Source organism: Lichenostomus cassidix, chromosome Z (genome assembly GCF_008360975.1).
Source record: "Lichenostomus cassidix isolate B80296 chromosome Z, HeHo_3.0, whole genome shotgun sequence".
NCBI classification, from domain to species: Eukaryota; Metazoa; Chordata; class Aves; order Passeriformes; family Meliphagidae; genus Lichenostomus; species Lichenostomus cassidix.
The window spans coordinates 52,480,593-52,504,318 of NC_139511.1; the positions used below are offsets into that span (position 1 = coordinate 52,480,593).

Here is a 23,726-nt window from a genome sequence, read left to right on the forward strand (position 1 = left end):
AGCTCCGTCCAACTGCGCTGTAATAGGAGGTGCTCTGTGCAGCCGGTTTTGCACCATCTAATTCCCACGTCAGTGCCGCTTTCAGATTGGTGGCAGTAAAGCACCTGGACTCCATCAGGCTTACAAAGGTCCATCTAGAAGTAGAATCAAAGCTATTGGTCTTCTGTTCATACTGCACTGGGTTGTTGAGGACTTGGTGATTGGTACTCACTCCAGTTCCAAAATATGAGAGAGGATGATTCTGTATTCCTTTAAACCATTTGTATAGAATCATTTAGGTCCGAGAAGACCTTTAAGATCACCAAGTCCAACCATTAGTGTAGCACTCCCAAGCCCACCACTAAAACACGTCCCTAAGTACTACATCTGCATATCTTTTAAATACCCCCAGGGCTTGAGCCACTTTGCTGCGCAGCCTGTTTCAGTGCTTGACAATCCCTTCTGTGAAGAAATTTTTCCTAGTATCCGATCTAAACCTTGTACAATTTGAGGTTACTTCCTCTTGTGCTATCACTTGTAACTTGAGAGAAGAGACCAACACCCCCCCATGGCTACAATCTTCAGTTAAAAAATGCCAGTCAGGAGTAAAAAAAAAAAAAAAAGTCACCAGTAAGACATAATGCACATTTAGTGAAGGAGTACTACTCCATTAGGATAAACCACAGTAACCCAGCCTGCATCAGGCAAGATTAGGGAAAAGGGTCGGCAGTGGTATTTACAAGTGCTGTATTAGCTATACCATCTTATTTCTCTTTGTTAAATAAACTTAGAGTTGATTTTTATAGTTAGCTCATATAGCTCATATTTTTATAGTTAGCTCAGAACTTCCTTAGGAGGGTAATCTACTCAGCTTGTGAAGATTGGGTATTTGCTAAAAGAAAAATACACCTTTTCAAATGGGGTTTTAAATTAGCAATTGTACCAGTTTGAGCAGTGACGTATCTAGAAATCCCATGTAGTTTTTTGTAGGTCTCTCCCTCCACCTCCATCTCTCCCTCTTAGGGGAAGAAAAATAGGCAGCACATTCCATGTGGAACAATATAGTTTGCCTGCTTCTGCTTCCTGCTTACATGGTAGCTGGTATGGCGAGCAGCAATTTTTTATCAGAAGGAGTCAGATATTTTGATTTACTTTAATATTTTATTTATTTTAATATTATATTTATTTTATTTATTTTAATATTATAAGCTAATCTCACAAAACTTACTCTCTAGACAATTCACCAGTTCCATGAAAGGCACCTTAATGCCTTTCTTATAGCGAGGGGCCCAAAGCTGAACGTAGTGTTGAACGTTTATGTCCAAGATAAGTGTTTTTCATGAAAATGGGATCTGGATAGATGGATGGGTGTAATGAGGCTGTATGTAATAAATACTATCAGGCTGGTAACCTTTTTACCTGTTTAGAAGAATAACCCCATTGAAGAGCTCATTGATCTCTGCATTAAACCAAATAAGATGATACTCTTTGGTTTCTAAGTAATTTTTCATGTTTTGTTACATCCTTTTTTGTAACTGCAGGTTAAATGAAATTTTGTCACCATTTTCATTCCGAAAGTTACAGGAAATGGATTCTGCATGCATTATTCCCTTAGGGATGAAGAATGGAAATTTAGCTTGTGTTAATAGTTAAAGAATATACATATATATTCGTATATATATTCATAATTATATATATATGATTATGAGTATATATATTAATAGTCAATTAATATTCTATATTAATTGATTATGAATAACCTACCCTGAGTTCTGGGTTTGGTTTTTTTTGTTGGAGGTTTGGTATGTTCGAAGGAGTTCAGAATTAGGATTTAATTTAGGTTTTGGGTAACCCCAGCAGCAGACTAAATAGAACTGGACACAGATGAGACCACGAAGTTATGCCCATTTACTTGCGTCTTGTATGTACAGAAATGTATTGATAATTCATTATTTTATCACTACTGTTTTCAGTGATGGACGTGATTTTTCCTGAACAGCCAACTAGTTACAAGTAGCTACTAGTTTTTAGTGTCCTTGAGATGTCTTTGTACCATACTGATAGTCATAAAATTGAAATGGTCCTTTATTTCTTGGCACTTTCACTCCAGCTTGTGCAAAATTGTGCCCATCTACCAAAAGATAAGAACTTTCAGATAGGTCATAAGAATGGCCTGTAAATAGCAAGGAAAAAGCTCTGTGCATTGTATTATTCTGTGCTTGAAAAAAGTTTACCTAAGATTCCTCTTTAAATTATATTTAAATTATTACATTTTCTCCAATTGGCATGTTTTGTTGCCTTGTAGCATTTGTATCCTAGTAGAGTAGTAGGGTTTCACAATGAAACAAAGGTGTAAATTTACTTAATAGTAAGATACTAATAGCCTAAGCAACTAAAAGGAGATGGTCACGTACTGGTACAGTTGCTCCTTCTTGCAATGGGTGGCTTGAGAAGAAAGGTGCAGTTGCTTGATGGAGGGATAATGACAGCTTTGGGACTGCAGAGGGATTTCTGATCATGCGTGGGGAAAGTAGGAGAAAGCTGATACATGGCAACTGTACTTTTAGGCCCTAGTCACAAGAAGTGGAGCTGAGGAAGAGGGGTGTCTTCTTAGACTGGTTGGTTAAAACAAACAGTGTCTTGGAATTAACGTGTGAAATTCATAGGGAAGTTAAGACACAAATCTAAGAGTGTCTCGCTCTGTATGGTTTCAGGTTATCTTACAGGTGTCCCAACACTGAAAGTTAATAAAGTGCTAGTTTTACGGATTGCAAGCCCAATGGTAGTGTTCTCAATGAGAACTCAATTGCTACAAAATACTGTGTGCTACTGGAAGAGCAGAAGAGCTTATGAAATGACTTTGCAATAGGAACAATTTTCTGTGTGAAACTGTTCAGGTAATAAAAGTTTGCCTGAGGAGTTCACCTCTCTTCTACACTGTCTCTCCCAGACCTTTCTTCTCTGCTAAGGCTTAATAAGGGAAAGCTCTTCCTGTCTTTTCATGGATCTGACTGTTACTTTATGCTGAATATGTAAAGAAAGCCACTACGAACATTTTTGCATTCTGCTCTCCATTCTCTCTCTAACCTTGCCCAATCTTTAGTGCTTCAAAGGAAGAATTGCAGAGATGTTCTAAAACAAGCTTTCCATTATGAAGAAAGAAGCTTTTCTTGCCCAGTCTGGTAATTAAAACACAGTTCACTGTACAGAGAGTATTTCATGTAGGCTTAGCATCTAACTTGAATGAACAGACAGAAGATAGGGTGTGTTTATTGCACAGTGTTTCTAGTCTTTGTTAAGTTCAAATAAACTTGGACTGTGAATATATGCTTTTGAGATGATAATATAAAGAACAAGAGACTTTGACTTAGAAAATTATATAAGAGGAATTAATTTCAGATAATCTTGTCTTTGTAAATGCATCAAGTACTCCACATGTCTGTATGAGATTAGTTTTTATTAAACAGCTGAATATTTTTTATTAGAAATGGTGAAAGGTTTCCAGAAGCATGTGAAGTCTGCTCAGGCAAATGCCCAAAATAGATGCAAAAAGAGAATAATACCAAAAAAAGCCTCATACATTGTAGCCAGTTTGTGCAAACAAATGTATTTTTGTACAAACAAGTGAATTCTCTGTTTCATAAGAGCAAAGAGATGGAACAGAGAGATTTTGATGTTGTATTTTCTTACATAGATGTTAGTATAAAAATACTTCAAGTATTTTTTGAAGATTATAATGCTTAGGTAATTTCCTTTGCTTAAAAAAAAAAAAACTTCATGCATTTTGAAATTTTGTGACTAAATTTTCTAGGAAGTTTTGTTTCATATAGATTCCTCTCTGTGTCTGAGGCCACAATGGATGTAGTGGACTGGTGTGAGTCTAAAGAACAGACTGACAAAAAAACTGCAAAACCCTGATACCAAAACCCTCAAAATTTAGAAAATTCAAAACGCAACTTCTCTTTTTGTCTCCTTTCCTGTCACTGCTTTTCCCCCTCGCTGTGATACCCAAAAGTAGGAAGTGTCTGAAGTAGCATACCTGATGACTACACTATAAATTGTTGTGCTAAGTTGCTTTTTGTGCTCTTTGTGCTCATATTCGTTACCTTCCAGAAATTTTTGGAGATGAAAAAAACAGTTGGAGTGCTGCCTAGTTAAGGTTATTAAAGATGTGCTCATGCTTAACTGGCTAAATTGAAGATGTGTGTTGGGGATAAAGTATTTTTTGGTTTGTTTGTCTGATGGTTTTGTGAGAAGGGGAAGATGATACAAGAGGATGCCTAAAAAAATGGTTTTTTTAAATTACTTTCACTTTTAGCATGGATGTTCCAATATTTTCATTAAAACTTGTACTTTTCCTGCAGCTTCTGGAAAAACATAAGAATACAGAAAGTATGGTAGAGCTGCTTGAACTGTACCAAATGGAAGATGAAGCCTACAGTAGTCTTGCAGAAGCAACCACTGAGCTCTACCAGTACTTACTGCAACCATTCCGAGATATGAGGGAACTTGCAATGCTTAGAAGACAGCAGATAAAGGTAGGGTAAAAGTAACTGATATTCGTATTAATTGGGAAATTCTGCTTTTTAGTTCCTGTGTACTAGTTCTATTATGCAGTATATGAAGTGATATTTTTTCCCACTAGATACTAACCCTATTTTTCTGGGCTCTTCACTCAGATGAGTGCTTTTGAAGAGTGAGAACATCTGACATATGCAGCTAACCATCACCTGTTTATCTTACTGTCTTACTGAATTAAATAGGTTAAACTTAAAATTTTGTGCTTACTGGGAATATTGAATGATATATAAAATATAAAGAGATGCGGTATTTATATTATTGCTAATTCTAGAGGATTACATAGGAAGTTACTTTTTATTTTAGTTTCCTGAGACAATCTGGTGAACTGTGGGAAGTCAGTAGATTTTTATCTGATGTTGCAAAACACATGGAACCGTATTAAAATATATAATTTGTTGTAACACTTCAATGGTATATTTTCCTAAGAGCTGAAAAAGTGTAGCCATCCAAAGAATACTGCATGTTGGTAAAACTGTTCTAAAATGAGTATATTTGTTATATTTGAAAGTAATTCTAATCTTGAATGCTTAGCCAAAATTAACAAATCTTATCTTTATTGCATCTCAGAAAAACTTTTGATAAAATTATTAGTTCCCATGCAGATTATGAAGACTGCAGCCTTCTGATTCTAAGCTAAAATTTTGTTTCATGTAATCTGTATTGTAAATGTCATTTTATCTCAGCTTGTCACCTTGTTCAATTAGCCAACATTATTTTTATTGGTTTAAACTTAAAAACAGTGTTTCTCTCCGGTTTTGAGAAAGAATAAGGGAGGGAGGGGAAAGGATTTACGATGTACTAGTTTTATTTTGATGCATTGCTGTGTGCCTAAAGTAATTTTTCAGAAAGCTTAGCAATCTTAAATGAACTTGGTTTTATGATATCATGATATTTTAACTTTTTTTTTCTCCTGAATGATAAATGTTGCTGCAAAGAGAATCAACATGAATCTGTTTTTCAGATGTATTATACAGTTGAAGACTAAACACTACATTTATTAAAAAGCTTTCTTCAAAGCATGGTGAAGTAATTCCCGTTTTATTTGTGTTTGTAGCAGAGAAAAAGATGCCTTTTTTGTTCTTTTGTCAAATAAGAGAAGGTAAATATTACAGTGAACAGGAAATAGGGATTAAGAGTTGTGTTGTGTTTTGGTCTGTTTTGATTTTTTTAAACCTCAGTAATGTCTTGAATTCTGATTTTAAAATGCATAATTTCATATTCTTCCTGAAAGAGTAACGTTGCTAAACTTCAGAGGTGTGCTCTATGGTTGATTGTTTTAGCTGTACATAGTTTCTTCTGATCTACATTTTGTTCTTTTCCTAACTTGGCAATTTTTGAGTTAAAAAATTTGGTCATCTGTATAATGCAGTAGAGAAAGATGCCATCTCTTGTTTTTCCTTTCATCGTTTGAGAGAAAGCAGTACTTGTATCTATGATGACAAAACATATATTATACTGGGTAGCTAGGGTTGAAGAAATGCTTTATAAATAGAACTTGTGCATGAAATGGTTTGTATTAACTTGCTGCATATGGTTTTCTGGCAGGCTTTAATGTTTCAGACCTTGTCTGCATTAGGTATCTGGTTTTGATTTGTGGGGAAGTTGTTTCCATTTGGTTTCGTTGATTGGTTTTTTTAAGAATTTGGGAGGTTTAAAGAATTTTAATAGGTTTAATTTTGTCAGTTTTCACAGAGAGTTTAGAAGGAAGTTAATTACATCACCCGTAATCTTAGGGAAGAGTGTTTTCTCCTTTTGGAGCAAGACATAAAATTTGGAATATATGTCGTCTGGTGTTAAATTTCTGCTGTTCCTGTGAAATTTTAAGGAAGAGACAGCCTACAGGAGGCAAGGGAGAAACAAACACTAAGCTGCGTCTGATCAGTGGAGGCTTATTTGAGAAGGACATCTGTATTGTATCCAGATTCCTTCTTTGGAAAACACAAACCAAACAGCCCAGAATGAAAGTTCATAACAAAATTAAAACATGTGAAAGCTTGGAAATGGAGATTACTGTTGTCCATTGTAGACATGGTAGAATCTTGTTTGGTTTTATATTTTAATTTGATTGTACACTAATTTTTCAGGTGTATTTTGTTTCATTTAGTGTAAAGATTGGAATGTTGAGGTGTCTGAGGAGTCAAAGCTGTTTTGTGAAGTACTTAAATATTTCTGGATTTAAAAAACATAATGAAAAAGGTAAAATATCATGAAAGGAGAAAAGAGTGTTTTATTATGAAATGAAACATCACTGTGGAAAAGTAACTCGTGAAATTCTACTTTATTATTTACTAGTCATCAGACCCTAGAACAATGTGTTCAGTAGTGATATGCTTCTCTCTTTTTTGGGCTTCCAGCATCAGAAACCTGGTTTTGTTTATATAAATGCTCTTTATTTGTAAGTGCTGTTCAAATCCATGGGGACTTCCTTCCAAGCATGTCAGGATACTTACCAAATACCATGCATTCTTGAAAGAGCTGAACACTGCAAGCACAGCTGTGTTTTGGACTTAAATCTTTATATGTATGATATGGGAACAACCCTACTCACCCCAAGGCCTTTGTGAGGGACACACAAATAAAAGCCAACTTGTAATGAATGCTGTTATCAAGTTGAGAAATCAAAGAAGCAAGTTGGTACTCATTTAAATATTAAAATATAAGATACACTTAGTAAACACACTTTATGTGTTTAGTATGCCTATATTTTGTAAGGCAGATGTGAAAAGTTGTATTGATAAGCCAACCAAACAGTCCATATGTTCACTAAATGCTGGAGAAGGCATAATAAAGGAATTGAAGACAGTGTTGTAATTTATATATACGTAAAATCTGGATTGGTATAGGCATTTTCTAATTTAATTCCGAACTGTTGCTGGTTTAGATGTAATGATATGTAAAGACATTCAACCAGTGAGTTTTAGCATGGTAATTTCAATATATGGGTTACCAGACCTTTTCTTCTGATTTTCAACTCTTAGATGTTACATAGGCACCCGGCAAATGAAACTTGGTATTCAAATTCTGTGTTCCATGTTTAGGGCTGTCTGTATATTCTTCCAAGACCTGGGAAGACGACTATGAACCTAAAACCACAGGGCAAACAGTGGTTATTATTTTATCTAGCATTAATTATGAATTCTAAATTGAATTTAAGATACACCTTTTGCTAAGAATCACACTGCTTAGGAACTAAGAAAAGGTACATTTTTGATTCTAAAAATGTTTCATGTTTATGCCTACAGATTTTTCATTAACCAAAATAAGTAATTGTGAAAATTTTGCTTATTTATATGAAGAATACACATTGTCATAGCAGAAAAGCGGGAGGTAGTAGGCATCAGTAGCTGGAAATACAAAGGCTAGTAAGAGCTTCTGAAATTTAGAGAAATCGGAGTAAATATCTCTGCTCTGGTTCCTTTGATTTTAGAAAGTTAAATCTAAACTTTGAGAGATACTCCATATATAGTGCTGTGTTCTTCATAAAGTATAGAAGGGAATGGACCAGGTTAGTACTTGGCTATGGAACTTACTGACGTGTGACTGTGATCAAGCTTTAAGTCATTTAAGATATGAAATGTTCTTTGATAGAGTATACCAAATCTGGTTATTTAGAATGGACAAAAAACCCCCCCATATTTCAAAAGAAAAGTTTCAGGGGCAAAACCCCAAAGCCTTTTATGTCCGTACAGCTGTGTTCACCAGGCTTCATAGAGACAAGAAACTACCTTGCTACTTAGAATTTTTATGGCCTTGTAATTGTGGACAGTACTTCACAGACATGATGGATAGGCACTGGGTTTGATCAAAGGCCAAGTGAAGTCAGTGGGAGGCCTTCTTTTTTCATGCTTGAGGGTTTTTTGATGTCCTTGGTATTGACTAAAGATAAAATGTAACAAATCGCTTCACAACTTACATGTAGATGCCAGCAAAACTTCAAAACAAGCATTCTTGAAGGTCTGAGTTGGACTGGATTTGCTTAACTGGAGCTGATAGTATCTCATTACGGGTGAAAGGCTAGAGCCACTATTACTTCTCAGCTCATCTCCAGGAAATGAGAACATTGAAAACATATCATATGTTAAATGTGTTAAATGCACTCTTAGCTCCATTGCTTATGTGTTGTTTTTACTTGCATGTTAGTTCACTTGAATGTGGGGAGATTTTAAGGACTGTGAATACATTAATATTGAGGTCTAGGAAGCTAGAGATTAGAGCAGCATATACATTGATAATTCATAATATCCTGCTTCTAAAAGTTTTAGACTCTTTATTAGGTCGGTTTGCTTCCCATTCAAGCTCATGCAGATTCTGGTATAGTTAAAAATACAACGGGCTCAACTCTATGTGGATATGTGTAATACATGGTGATGAATTGCAGTAGTGAACTTCATAACTAATTTAACTTTGATTAATGCAAAATTAAATACTTAGAAATAAATTATATTGTATGGAAGATGTAAACTTTTGGTTAAAAATAGTTCCACAAAGTATGAAGTAAGTTCAAGGGAGAAGAAAGTGATGAGAATACATAGCAAAACCTAGAGTTACATTAAAAAAAATACTCACAGGATATCTTTAAAAAGAAGTCTCACAATCACCTAAAGATGTTTTGGAGAAGGGAGTGGATTATCAGTACTTCAAACTCTTGATTTGGAGTGCTGTTCCCACACATCAAACAGATAAATTCTGTATTACTACTAAAGCCATGTTTTTATCACTGGCTCTTGAATAACTGATGTCTTGGTTGGCTGGTTTTTAAACTGTGCATTTTTTTTAAGCTTCATGTAACCTTTTATAATCATGGTCTTCAAGTGAAGACAAAACTACAGAAGGCATAGTGGAGGACAGTAAAGGAGCACTGATTAAAATGTGTAGATTATTTGTGTGGCATTCAACTCAATTTCATTATCATGCTTTTGTGAACCACAGCCTCCAGTAGTTAGTGACTTACTGGCATGTTGGTGAAAAATGTCTGATTAAAAACTCCTAAGGTAGTACTTGATGGAGAAACTGTGAAACTCCAAAGAATTTTTAACTTTTTTTTTATATATTTGTAGCTGAAGGTATCCTCACATCATCAGGAATAATACTTAAATAAATGTAGCTTTTGAAGAACCTGTAGACTGGGGAAGAAATCTGTTTATGCAAAATAGTCAGAAACTTCATGGAAAATACTGCTTTCTTGTTTGAGAATCTGATGCAGTATGGCAAATTATGCTGTGATTGTCTTTATAGTCTGATTCAAAAGGGTTGTATATCAGTCTTTGTTAACAATCTGAGCCAGAAATCCTCTAGACTATTGTATGAGCTCAGAACAGAACATTTTGCTGACTTAAAGTCAGGAGTATATGGACTTTATTAAAAAAATAAAATGTTCCAAAGAGGTGATCTGATACAAAGCAGGGTGATACTCTAAATCATTTAGTGAAGCTTAGTTCCCTGTTAAGAGGCAGCTCGCTGCACAACTGTGGCGTGTATCTGCTTAAATCTGTCTGTCTGCAAAATGAGTAGAGTACAAAACTGTTCTGGGTGCTCAGCTATGAAACTGATGAATAAGACTTGTAGAAAAATATGATTATGTTTGAATGCTGGAAGGTTTATTGTTTCATTTTTTAAAAAGTTGTCGTACAAAAAGCTGGGCTGGATAATAAAATGGTAGGTGAAATTTCTATAAGTATACATGTGCAGAAGGTTGATGACAACTTCCAAAAGTGTATATGCACATTCTTATGCATCAAATTAATTAACTGCTGCTCTCAAGGAAAAATGTGTAAGAGTTATCTTGAGGACTTTGCTGAAAATAGCTTGCTATTCTGCATTTTGAAAGAGGAAAGAAAAAGGTTTTGAATTATTAGTGAGATAAAAAAATCCAAGCACAAGATAGAAAACATCACACTTCGGTATACATTCATGGTGTACTTGCATCTTGAATGTTGCAGTTTTAGTTTCTTCCTCTCAAAAACATGCATTAGTATCAGAATAGTTACAGTATGGAAAGTAAGGGTGTTTCCATATTAAACATCTTCAGTGCAAGACCAGAGTTCAAGAATTGGATTGGCTTAGTTTGGAAAGCATGTGATTCATGTAAGAAAGATACATAAATCATGGATGTTAAGAGGCAGAAAGTATAGAAAATAGGGGTAACTCAGTGAACCTGTGGTGCTTTAAAAATACCCTACAAATAAAGGAAAAATAAACTCTTAGTACACCTTTATATGCTTTGTGGCAATAAATTTCCAAAATTTAACTGTGGAGACAAATATATTTGTGTTCAGAAAGAGGCAGAGTCATCCATGGCTATTAATGATTCAGATTAACCATCTACTCAGGAAGCCTGTAAGCTGTAAGAGAAGTTGGGAGTTACCAATGTATCCATACCTTGTCTTAATTATTTTTTTTCTCAAGTGCTAGTAATGGAGGAAATAGTGCAGAAAAATAGAGTCAGTATATTCATTTAAAAAAGCATCTTGATGAAATTTTGAAAGACTGTTAAACATGCAGAAAATAATAAATTATGTGTCCCTGAGGATTAGAGTCAAGGAGGGTGAAACCTAGAAATGTATGGGTTTTTTTTTCTTTTGCAGTGTTGGAGATAAGGAAAGATAAAAAGGAGGAGATTTTGAGGAGACTTTGATGCAATGTTATTCAGGCTGTGGAGGTCAAGGAAAGGGACCAAAGGCCTTCAGAGGTTGAAAAACTTACTGAGAGTCTAAATTTTACAAAGAGATTTCTTAGCTAAAATCTCTAAATAGTTTGAAATCTAGTATGTTTTAGTACTTTGTTTTTTTTTCTGTAGTGCTCTGAAAAAAAATCCTTTTGTAAGCTTTCATCGTATTTGCTAACTTTATATTGAAACTTGTAAGGCTTTATTTTCTGTGTGTTACAGTTATTTTCAGTACCCGTGTTCATGGCAATTTTTATATGTCTTTAATCAGATCTCGTCTTAATACTTGTCATTATTTTTCTTTTTTCAGTATATCTGTGTATAAAAGTTGTCAACCATATTTTGATGAACTCGTGATACATGTGCTTAACATTTTGTCTGTTGTGTATATTAAGGTTTTTTTAACTGAAGATTTAAAAATCCATCCAATCATTTTCATGCACAAACAGAATCTAGAATGTCTGGAAACCCTCAAGCCCACTTGTCTTAGCCTTTGAGTTGACTTGGCTCAAACAACATTTTCAAATAACTAGTGGAATATGTCTTCTCTGAAATACATTTTTTTAAAATAAAAGCTTTCTTTTTGAAGGTGAGCTCTCTTTTAGTCTAGAGTTCAGTCAGTGGAGCTGAAATGTAAATAATAGTTTTATGGTATACAGATGATTAAATAAGGAAGGCATAATGCAAGATGCACAGTTTAGCCTTAGTTCTGTCAATTGCTAATACAAAATACTGTAATTTAGTGTTTTTAATGCTCTTTTCATAAATACTTATGTGTCTGGGGGAGAAAACCAGTTAAATAAACCCAGTCTTTCCTCTTACTCTTCCCATAACCTGTATCTTCTATGATTTTTATCTTCTGACTACTTCTTAGTTTTTCAGCATTCTCCACACTCCATAGTTCTGGAAAAAACATGCACCACTACACTTCACAGTACAATGACATTATTACTCAGTCTTCTTTCTGTATGTCCTACTATCTTGTTTCCTTTTAGTTTGTTGCTTCATTTACAGTCTTTACTGAATTGTGTATGTTGTTCTCCTATGTTTTAAGATGATGAAAACTCCTGTAGTTTATATTGTTAGTGCCAGGTGCCAGATATTTTGAGGAATCTAGACCAAACTGAGTTTTTATGTATTAACGTTGAAGTCTATGTCTGTATTCCTGAGGACAAAATCCAGTAAAAATGTAAAGCCCTTTACAAAGCTGAGTGCTTTCACTCAGGGGTGTATGTATGGAATTACAACATATTTGGGTAGATAGTGCTGGGTTTGTGTAACAGCTGGGAGCACAGTTAAATTAAGAACCTAAAAAAAAAAGTTAGTAAGACTAACTTTGAGAAGTCTCTGACCAGATGATGAAGCAGAAATGCATGCTTTCTGGCATAGCCTACAGCCTAGCAGGCTGTAGTTAAAATTGCTTGTTCGACCTCCTGGAGTGTTCAGGAAGGAGCTTAGCTTAGGGAAGACAGGGAAGATAGCTGAGCCTTTGAGCTGAATCATGCTTTTATGTATAAAGCCATTTCCATTTTGTGTTTTGCCACTCATCTGCAGTGCTCACTCAACTTACTTTTTTTTTTTTTGTTCTTATAATTAACTGACCTGCTGTTACATCTCACATTTTTCTTTTTTTCTGCCTATTGCAAGTCCATGTAGGAGAAGGATAACAAAGGGAGCTGGAGAGATGTGATATATCCCTGCCCAGTTACTACATGGCCTAGGCCAAGTCTTATTTATGTCAGTCTTGTCCATTCTCCAGAAAGAACATGGAAAATATTAAAGACCTTCACTTAGTAAATGTACAATGTATCTGTATCCCATTGTTTCAGGCCTATTTCTCACATTTTCTTACAATAAGCTTACTTTATTCTCTTCCAATGATTTGCAAACCGTTCGAGAGAAGGATGTTTCCAGTACTGTGTTGCCTCTGTTGGTATAGCCTCATTTACTTATGGACTAGTTTAAGAACCTCCTTTCAGTTTGTTTTCTCTAAAGAATTCATTTGTTCTCCTTTGGAAACATATCAATACAGTGTTGAAATGTGTTCTTTTATGTTCCATTAGTCTGAAGCAATAGCTGATGAAAATAGATGTTTGTGTGATGTGTTGAAGTTAATGGCTTCTGCTGTTTCTACCTCTTTTAGTGTGTTTTGCAACAACCACTTTTTTGAAAGTTGTCATAATTTTCTTAGCTTCAAAGGATCATTCAAAGTAAAACTTGTAAAACATGAAAGTCTACAAAAGCAAGTTTCATCATCAGGAGAAAAAAATCATAGCAAATTTTACCGTGAAGCTTGGATTCCTCTCAAAGAGAATACAGGGCTTTTAAGGAAAAATAACTAGAATGTTGTATTGAGAAGTGATGAGTAGAAGAGAACCTGTAGATTTGGCTTCTGATGTAGTTGTGAGATGAGAAGCTTTTCTGTTAGACCAGCCTTTCCCCAGAACTTTGAGTCCAAATGAGCAATTCCAGACCAAAAGCTTACTTTGAGAAAATGTTAGGTAATTGAAGAGCTTTTTTAGGTGAGGAAGAAATTTCAACTACATTAGAGTTTCTTAATTTTTAACTAAAATTTTTGTTGAATCAAAATTAGATGCACGGGTTTACAAGAGGTGTCATTAGATGACAGCACTTTGTAGTTATTCTTCACTCACTCCATTTCAATTCTTTGTTGCCTTCTTTTAGTCACATCTAGCATGGATGGTAGTAATTTAAAAATTATTTCTGTTTAGTCTCTACAATGACCTCTGCTTTTTTATGAACTATAAAAACTGAAGATGCTTGCATCATAAAGGTGAGCAAAATAAAGCATAAGCAGGTTATGCATACATTGCAAACAGTCAATGGAATGCAGAAGCACATAAGAGCTTCCTTTAATTCCATGATGAGAGTTACTGTATTACATCTAGGTGATTAATTACTGAAGAGAATATAGGAAACAAAGCCTTCAAAACTCATGACTCTGTTCGTGTTGATATTTAATGGTCCTGGTGTTACTCCCTTTTCCTTGTTAAATTCTTAGCTAGGATAAATTGAGGGAGTGGTCACTTCTGTCATGAAGGTGTTTGTAGGTGGGGTGGAAGCCTGCCTTTTCAAAAACTGCAACCTCAAGAGGCATGTTCCTTACCTTTACTCCCCAACTTTTCCCCATATTACAGCTGTGCTCTTCACTTAAACTACTGTTTTTTCCCCATGGGCTTGCTTTCTACTTCCTGTGATAACATCTACTGGAAATAATTTCTATCTTCTATATAGATGTGCCTCAGTTACATTATTTAAATTGAATGTTGTGATTTAATATATATTTGTATAGATCTTCTGTCATGGCACTTTGCTGGTCTGGGATATAATGCCCATACAGCCATTTGGCAAGGGGAATCATATATGTTTTCCTCCTATGTCTCAGTTGTTCACCTCTGTTTTTCTCTGGAGATTGTCTGTCCTGCCCTGAAAGTATGACAAGCATAAATTTAATTAATGACTGGTAGATTATAATAATTCTCTAGGTAGGTTGTATTTGAGAACTGGTAATTCCTCTTTTAAGTGGTTGGTGCTGCACACACAGTATGACCATTTCTTTTTAATGTGTTTCCCCAAAGTGTGCCAGTTCCATGGCCAGAAATGGCTTTTTGTATGTCCTGTGTCTTCTAGTTTGTCATAGTCACTTGGTTTTGATTATAAAGAATTATGATCAAATAATAAAGAATGACTGTAATTGCTTTTGGAAATGTTGCGATCAGTATTTTCTTTTACACTGTTTTTTTTTTTGTTGTTGTTGTTTGGTGTGGTTTTGGGGGGCGGTTTATTTGTTTGGTTTGGTTTTTTAATGAGAACTATTGTTCTTTTTTGATGGAGAAATTGAATCAGATGGAATGAGCTGGCTGGATTGAAGAGATTGGTTTTCCCACAAGGAACATTGGAGCACCTTTGGGTCAATGGAGTGGCTCTCAGAAGCCACAGGGCATGTACGTCAGGCAAACCCAGCAAAGCAAGCTTGGGCAGGAACATCACAAGCCTGCAGTGAGAAGCAGGGAACATCAGATGGCTAGACCTGAGGGACCAAAGCAACTCTTAAAGTTTGCTGCCCCTCAGAAAAGTCATTGACTTAATAGAAGCGCAGGGGGGAACAGTCTTCAAGGAGGCTGTGCAGACTCTATTCATTGAATGCCATTCTAGAGTCTCCTTATGACAAGTCTGCTTTTCCCAAAATTAGATCCTGGTTTGTGTATCCAAAGAGTAACAAAGATCTCTGTTGCTGAGGATTGTTACTCCAGCCTGGAAGCTTGGCTCTTCTGAGCATGTGCAGCTCTTGCTTTCTCTTAACTTTTCTTACTCAGAATTCGTCATCTTGAGCTTCATTCTTTCTGGCTGGCATAGCTGTGGAGAGTTTGTGGCTGTGGAACTCTGGTCCAACAGCTTCAGAAGTGAAGGGAACAAGCTTTTCAGTTTAAAGTTCGTCCTTAGCTCCTAGGTATTCAGCTTTATTAAGAAAGCACGTGGGATTCTTCACCTGTCAAAGACTGTTCCCCACTGGCACCTGGATTCCATCTTCACCTGTAGATTGGATGCTGCCTTTATAGCAATGAGAGCCTCTTTCTTTGTCATGGTTTAACTTTGCCCATCAGCTAAGCCTGACACTGCTCTTTGCTTGCTCCAACTCAGTGGGGTGGTGGGAAGAGAATCAGAAGAGTAAAACTAAGAAAACTCATGAGTTGAGATAAAAACAACAGGCAAAGCAAAAACTGTGCATGTGAAACCAAGTAAAACAAGGAATTCATTCACTGCGTCCCATGGGCAGGCAAGTGCTCAGCCATCTCCAAGAGATCAGGGTAACAGTGACTTCAAAAGACAAACACCCATTACTCTGAACATTCCCTACTTCCCCCCAGCTTTATTGCTGAGCACAGTGCTCTATGGTATGGAATGTCTGTGTTGGTCTGTTGGGGTCAGCTCTCCCAGTTGTTTCCCCTTCCAACTTCTTGTGAAACTTGAGTCTCCTCACTGGTGCAGGGGGTGAGAAGCAGAAAAGGCCTTGGCTCCCTGTCAGCACTGCTTTGCAATAGCTAAAATATCCCTATATTACTGTCTGCAACACTATTCCAAAACAGAGTCCATACCAGCTAATACGAAGAATATTAATCCAGCCAAAACCAGCACATCCATCCTCCATTATTTCATGGCTTCAGAACCAGAAAATTAACATTGTGTATGTGTGTTCTTTACACAAGCTGCAGAATACAAAGTCCAAACATGAACATTAGTTATACCTTTAGTTTTTTGATTGCACTTCAAGACACTGAAGACCCAGGTTCTAAGAGTTTGACTGTCTGCCTAGATGTGTAGGTGTGGGATAAGCATGAGGGCAGGTCAACTCAAGCAGCATTAGGGAAATGCTTCTATCCTTTTATCTTTCTGGGGATCTTTTCAGACTTCCGTTAAGCATGCCACTGTTGCTGCAGCCTTAAGGCAAGTCGTTGATCTGTTCTAGTTTCTAAAGCCAAGGCTTCTTGGATTTTCTCTGTGTTGCTATATGAGTACCTTTAGTGTGAGTGGTGGTAGGTGGATGACATTCTTGGGATTGTGGGTAATGAAGACACTTCCCTTTTTTGTTACTTGTAAATACTTGCCTTAGGGAACAAAGATACAACTGTATTATGCAGTCATAAAACCTTCCTTTGCACCATGTGTGAATAATGTTTTGGAAGACAAAACTTTATGAAAAAATGTTACTTTGAGGCTTCTTACTTGCCTAGAACTCATGCCTAATAAGAATGTTACTCACATTACTCAGTGATCCTGTGTCAATTCAGTGTCAAGTTACCTCAGCTCTACCAAGTAGAAAAGGAAGACTTTTAACTGTGTTGGTTTTTATCCAGCTTCACAAATGCATTTGCTGTTTCAGAGTTCTGTGCAAATGGAAAGCATTAATTTCAGCAGAGTGTAATTAACTGGTGTGTGTGTGTGTATATATGTGCATATACAGTTCGGCATTTATTTGGAAACCTGTTTGTCCACTCCTAAGTATGCCTGTGGAAAACATGGTACATATATGCTCCATAGGCTGTGACCTGTCATTCTATCTTGCAGGCTTACCATTTGTCCACATAATACTTTGTCTATTGCCTTTCTGAGGGTTTTGGAAATATATAAGGTGTAGATTAAAGTACCTTATTAATGTACTCTAAATGTTCTTCTAGAAATTAACATCTGTTCATTTCTATGAATGATATTCAAATGAATATCTGTTTATTTTTACTTGTAAAAATCATCCCTCTAAGAGTCAGAGCAAGTGGATATGCAGAAGTAGGTCCTGAGCAGTCACTTAAAAACCCTTCCTTTGCAATTGAACTGTAGAGTGGAGTGGCTCTTTGTTGGAAAACGCAGTTTTCCAGCAAAACTTATGCTAACTAAACAGGCCTGAACAAAGCCTCAGCATAGTCAGGCCTCAGTAAAAATCCTAACAAGCTGTTATGAGAAACTAACACCTAGGAACCACAACTGTGTTTCTGAGCTGTGGGAAGAATGTCATGGGAAAGAATAGGGAGTCAGAAGTGTTATGAGAAAAGAATAAGGGAGTCAACAGGAGGATCCCTGAATGTGTGAGAACAGACTGCAGATACGTGTGTAACTGTACTTAGTAACGTCTGTAACAGTATATAAGTTTCTCGTTTGGTGAAATAAAATGGAGCTTACTCTATATCTCATATTGAGACTGCCGTGAGTTCCCTCTTGTCGATATGTCAGCTCTTTTAGACCACACAGAAGCTTTGTGAAATAAAGATTAATACTTGAGGCATTAGAACGTCAGGTTGAAATTTTTGGGCACATACAGACATTTGGGGACACATGAGCACTTTTGGTTTGAGAGGTTTTTTGTATACTAGTAAAGTGTCTTCTTGGCTGATAGATATGACAAATTCTCAAAATTAATACTTTGTATTAATTGCATGAGCAGGCTTAAATTTTTAATTAAGATATAAGATATGTAATCTGTTGTAGTGTGACAAGTGTGTAAAAATTCTCAGGTTTGAGAGAGAAAGCTATGTTTTTATTAATTTTAAAACAAATTGCAAGTCTTCTGCTGGCTTCAGAGAATTGTCACCTCAAAACAAAATTGCCTTGATCTTGGCAATGAAGGGGCATTTGAGCTCCCAGTCACTAGGAAAATACATTTTTAAGTCATCTATAACAAAGAAAAACTTCTAAAGTGTTGATGATCACTTACCACTACCCCAACACAACCCTGGTTTCCAGCTTCAATCTGATTGAAGAGCATTATTTACTTCAGGATGAAATAGTCCAGGCTGGAAAAAAGCCTGGATGAAGCATGCTTGTTACCTGCAGGTAGTAAGATACACAATAAAAAGATGCCAACACATCAAACACATATGTGCATTTTATGCTTCCAGTAAGAAGAATAGTTACTGTAAGTAATAGTTCCAATAAGAAGAATAGGGGGATGTACTTTTTCAAGAGGAGGGAGCCCTTCCAAAGAGTTTTTTACTGTTGAATAGAAACTGTGGTGGTAGTTTTATCTCCTTTTTGTTTTACTTTCTTTTTTAAACCCTGAAACTGTTTGCTGTTGGCAGAATAGCTGCAATTAATTGTGTTTTTAATTATGAACTGATTTATTTTCAGATCTCAATAGAGAATGACTACCTAGGCCCCAGAAGAATTGAGAGTCTGCAAAAAGAGGATGCTGATTGGCAGAAAAAAGCCCACATGGCTGTGCTTTCTATTCAAGATCTTACAGTTAAATACTTCGAAATAACAGCTAAAACACAAAAAGGTAGTTATTGTCTGCCATCCTATCCGTCACATAAAAAATTAAATTATTTAAAGTTTACTGTGTTCTGCATTGTACTATGAGTTATTTTTTTCATTAATCCTGTAGTAGAGGAAAATGTAGTTGTCATTCCTATTGTTTTTTCTTCTGCGTCTCTTTGGATCTTTCACCTGTAAACATTTTCAGAACATCAGAGGTGAACAGAATAGCAAATTGAGGTAGAAGTTTTACAGCTGCTTTCTCAATGTGGTTGTATTAGCAGGACATTTGCTGCTAATGTATTTGCAAAGGATTTAGGGAGCATAGAGTCTCTGATGGATTCTGTTTACTAGATATGGCAGACGCCCATAGTAAGTGTTAATTGTCTTTCTATTAATCCCCTTTTTTAGTCTTCCTTGCTTTTCAGTAATTTTTTTCATAGCACTAGATATTAAGCAACAGCTCAGTTTAACTACTCAGTGGAAGCTGTTCTGTTGTTCAGAAGCCTTCATGGATGTAACTTTGGCTTTTCTGTGCTTAAAGAATGTGATGGTTTTATTAAAAAGTTGGTGCAGTAAAGCAAGGTCAGATGACTTGGCATGTGTGCACCTATCCTTGTACCATATTAACTTAAATAACCAGTTTAATAGGGCAAACAGACCTTTTTTAGTTCACTGACAAGGTTTGTCCTGCTGTTCTCCCTTGCCTGACTACAGCTCCATTTCTTTCTTTGTCTTGGGGATAGTGATTTTGCACACAGATAAATGAGCTGTAGGAGAAATCCTTTTTTGACTGGTATATTTCATGTCATCTCCATACATAACTGTTATATCTGACTGAAGAGAAGCAGGTGGCATCTCCAATTTATTGTTTTCAGTGACAACCCAAGTTAAAGGTCACATGAAATTTCACCTTATTTTGAAAGGGTGACTTAATTGGCTAAAGTATGTTGGAATAAATTTAATTAGAGCAAATTCTAGATGTACTAATCAGCTTCACTCCTTTTCTAGTGTGACAGAGCAGCAGATAAGATACACTATTAATTGATAATGCATAGTCATAGATATTATTTGTCATAGAAAAAAATTTGTTTGTTCACATGCTCTTTTATGTACAGCAGTCAGCATTTGGGGAAAAAGTAGTGGAAAGTGACACGTCTGAAGGCTGTTTACAGCCACAGACCTTTAATATATGGGTTATTTGCCTGGTTTTTGTGTTTGGGGGTTTTCTTGGCCTCCTGCTGATCACAGGCTACTCTTACATACCCAAATTCTAGCAGATGGCAGAGGAAAAACACATGAGAACATAAAGGTATTTCTTGTTACCTAAGAACAGCATGTAATAGTACATGGTGACTTAATGCCTCCCATTTGATTCCATTACTTTTGTGGCTTTTGCTTTGCAAAGCTAACTACAGTATAATGTGATCTATATACTAACAATGGTGAAAATCTTGTGTGTGTCAGCCTAGATGTTATCTGAGGCCCAAGAATAGAAAATCTGAATTAGGTGAAGGACTCCTGCATTTTGAGTTACAAGATAGATGTTATTTAAATGTAATGCAGTGTTCTTACAAAATTGTACTTGAAGTTAAGCTGAAGTTTTTATTTTAAACTGTAGTTTTTTTCACTCTTCAGATTTATTTAAATTTATGACTGTACTGTAAATGTTATTAAGGTAAGCTGGAGACTTTAGTAGCTGACAATTGCTGGTTACAGAAGTGGGGAAAATTTGGGATGCAGTTTAACACCAAATGCTTTCATTAATGAGATTTTTATTAAGTACAAATGTGTGCATTTTCTCTGCAGTAGGACCACTAGTGCTCTGAAGAGTACACTAGTAAGATTCTTGCCTTTTTTTTCCCTTTCTGTAGCTGTGTATGATCGAATGCGAGCAGACCAGAAAAAGTTTGGTAAGGCAGCATGGGCAGCAGCAGTGGAACGTATGGAAAAGCTTCAGTATGCGGTTTCTAAGGAGACTTTGCAGTTGATGCGTGCTAAAGAAATCTGTTTGGAGCAGAAGAAACATGCGCTGAAAGAGGAGGTAAGTTTTCATGCCAGTAAGTAGAAAATTAAAGCATGCAGAAAAAAGCAATGTTAGACAAATGATGTTGCAATATAGGTGTTGTGAGTTTTGTGCCACTTACGTATGTTTTCTGTTCAGCTTTTCCTGGTTAGTCAACCAGGAAGATAGTTTCTACAGTTAATATTTACAGCTGTCCACTGGGATGAGTGAAACGAAGAGACAGGATAGGACAGAAATCTGCTGCTGTGTAATTTCTTCAGCTTAGCTCTCAGAGGCATGACCACCTTTTCAAAAGAATTCTGACATTCCAGATAGAAGGTGTCTGACCATTAGTAAATACACAGGTAACTGGACAGTTGTGTTGAACTCTTTCTCTGCCTACTTTAATTACTAAGACAGTCTTCAAGAGGGGGCTGTGTTACAGTTTTCCTGAGGAAAGAGTTCATGCATGAAACTCTTGTTTCATTGCCTTAACAGGAAAAAAATGCAAATTTATTGGGTTTTCTGTCACCTCCTGAAAAGCAGCAATGCTGCGAATGCTGTTTTAAACTTCACTATCATATAGATGCTTGGTGCTAACAACTTTCTGTTATAGTAATGTTAATGTGTGTTTGAGCAATTAGATGATTGTTTTAAGAGAACTTTTCAAATGCTTCAGCAAAATTTGACTAAACTGATGGTGCTGTTATGATAAGGTTATCCAGAGAACTCACGACTTCAGCACTGCACAGGCTGGTAGGTTTGTAAGGTTGATAGACTGTGTCTATTTTAGGAGCCTCTGTAGAAGACAGCTTGATCTGCAGGGAAAAGAGAGTACATGCGAGACCTAGAGCATAAAAATAGGTTTACTGCATTTCAGTGCTCTTTAGATTTAGAAATCCAAGAGTTGTCTGAAAACTTGAGTTTATCAGGCTGTTTTCGTCATTAGCCAAGAGTTGATGAGACAACCCAACAGTACTAATTGTAAATATATTGAATGTGTTCACTTACTTAGAGTAACTGTACATCTTCTTTTCTGTAGCATATCTTATTTTTCTCCCTGTGGAGACCTGTGGATTTCTGTTGAATGAGATCTCAGTCTGGTAAATGAATGACTGTTTGCTCTGATACGCTAAAATATTAGGGGCTTCACAGGAAAAGGAAAGGCTTATTGTAGTATACATTAGGGTGAAAATGCTGAAATGTGAGTTTGGGACTTTTGGGGACACCTAATGTTCATGGTGCTTTGGGATGGTGTATTACAAGATACAGAGATCTCTGGGTCTGAATTACAGGGATAGGGAGGAGATAGGAGCACCACCCAGCTTCTGCTCTGGCACATGTCTTGTGTTCTGAGAATGTAAAAAGCCTTAAATATACAGAGTTGAATGTGACAAATGTGACTGGGAGTCCCATCTTGGAGAAGAATGGTGGCAGTCTTATAAAGAAAATATTTGTAGAACTGAAATACCTTCTCTTGCAAACCATTTAACTACTATATTCTAGAAGGTAAAACCAGGATATTTGTTTAAAAATACTAAAATGCTCAAGAAACTAATATATCTGGATTTTAGCTGAGAAAAAAATGACAATTCAGAACAAAGACCTGATCTGACTTTTTATGAGGACGCTGTTTGTGTTCATCAGATTGTCTATGGATTTTAGAACATTTAGTCCTGGAAAAGAAGTTTTTTGCAAGGGCGTATTTTTTGTAGGATGAGGGGAAATGGCTTTAAACTAAAAGTGGATGGGTTTAAATTACTCATTGGGAAGACATTCTTTGCTTTGAGGGAGCAGCAGTGGAACAGGTTGCCCAGAGAAGCCTGTGGATCCACATCCTGAGAAGTGTTCGAGGCCATGTTGGATGGAGTTCTAAGCAACCTGGTCTAGTGAAAGGTGTTCCTGCCCATGGGGGAGGGATTGGAGAACTTGATGAGCTTTCAAAGTCCTTTACAGCCCAAACCACTCTATGATTTGGTAAATTAACCCACACTATGATAGGTATGAATGCAGCAACAAAGACTGTAGAGATTAAATCACCTGCTTTTGTTAATGCAGGAAGTTTGATGTTACATATGGATGCAAAGGATTAAAATGGCATAGCAAGACATTTCTCTGTAACACTGGATTATAACATATACATGATACAGTAATGATCATAAAGTTTATGGTGTTTGCTTAAAGACTTTTTGAGCTTTTTGGTCTAATAGTTGATATACAAAAGATTTAGGAAGTACACAATATAGTAGAAGAAACTTAAAAGGTACAAGAATTGATTCACAGGTCTTCTGTCTAGCCGTCTTACAGGGAAATAATTATAGTATACAGATCTGTTTGTGTTTAATTGAGCTGTGAAATCCCTGTCAATAGATAATGATGCAGGTGCTGAAAGCATACATGCTTTAAAGAAAAAGGGATAGGATGAATTTGTGAATTAAGTACAGTAAGTCTGTTCTGTATAGAAGGCAGCGCTGTGGATTAAGTTGTGCTGCAAGCTGTGCTAGAGGCTAGTAAAGCGTTTTGGGAAGATATCACTGTTATGTTTCACCTTCCTGGATTTTTGCAGTTAACATTTTCCTGAAACAGGATATTGAGTAAAATGTATCATTGGTTTAATTCAGAACAGATACCTTTCTAGTTCAGTATAATCGTATTTAAACACATGTGATAAATAAAACTGAGGGAAGCCATTTGTGGCTGTTTATTATAGATTTAGGTTTGCAAATTAAAGAT

The 23,726-nt window shown here is 36.1% G+C and overlaps 1 protein-coding gene across 1 annotated transcript in view; it reads left to right on the top strand.

Moving 5' to 3' along the window:
• The window catches only part of JMY (junction mediating and regulatory protein, p53 cofactor), a 66,513-nt gene that overhangs the window by 15,041 nt on the left and 27,746 nt on the right, over nt 1-23,726 (top strand). The window contains exons 2-4 of the mRNA XM_085042296.1: nt 4,344-4,517; nt 18,863-19,013; nt 20,863-21,032. Of these exons, the coding sequence (XP_084898422.1) occupies nt 4,344-4,517; nt 18,863-19,013; nt 20,863-21,032 (495 nt within the window). The remainder of the gene's footprint in view (nt 1-4,343; nt 4,518-18,862; nt 19,014-20,862; nt 21,033-23,726) is intronic.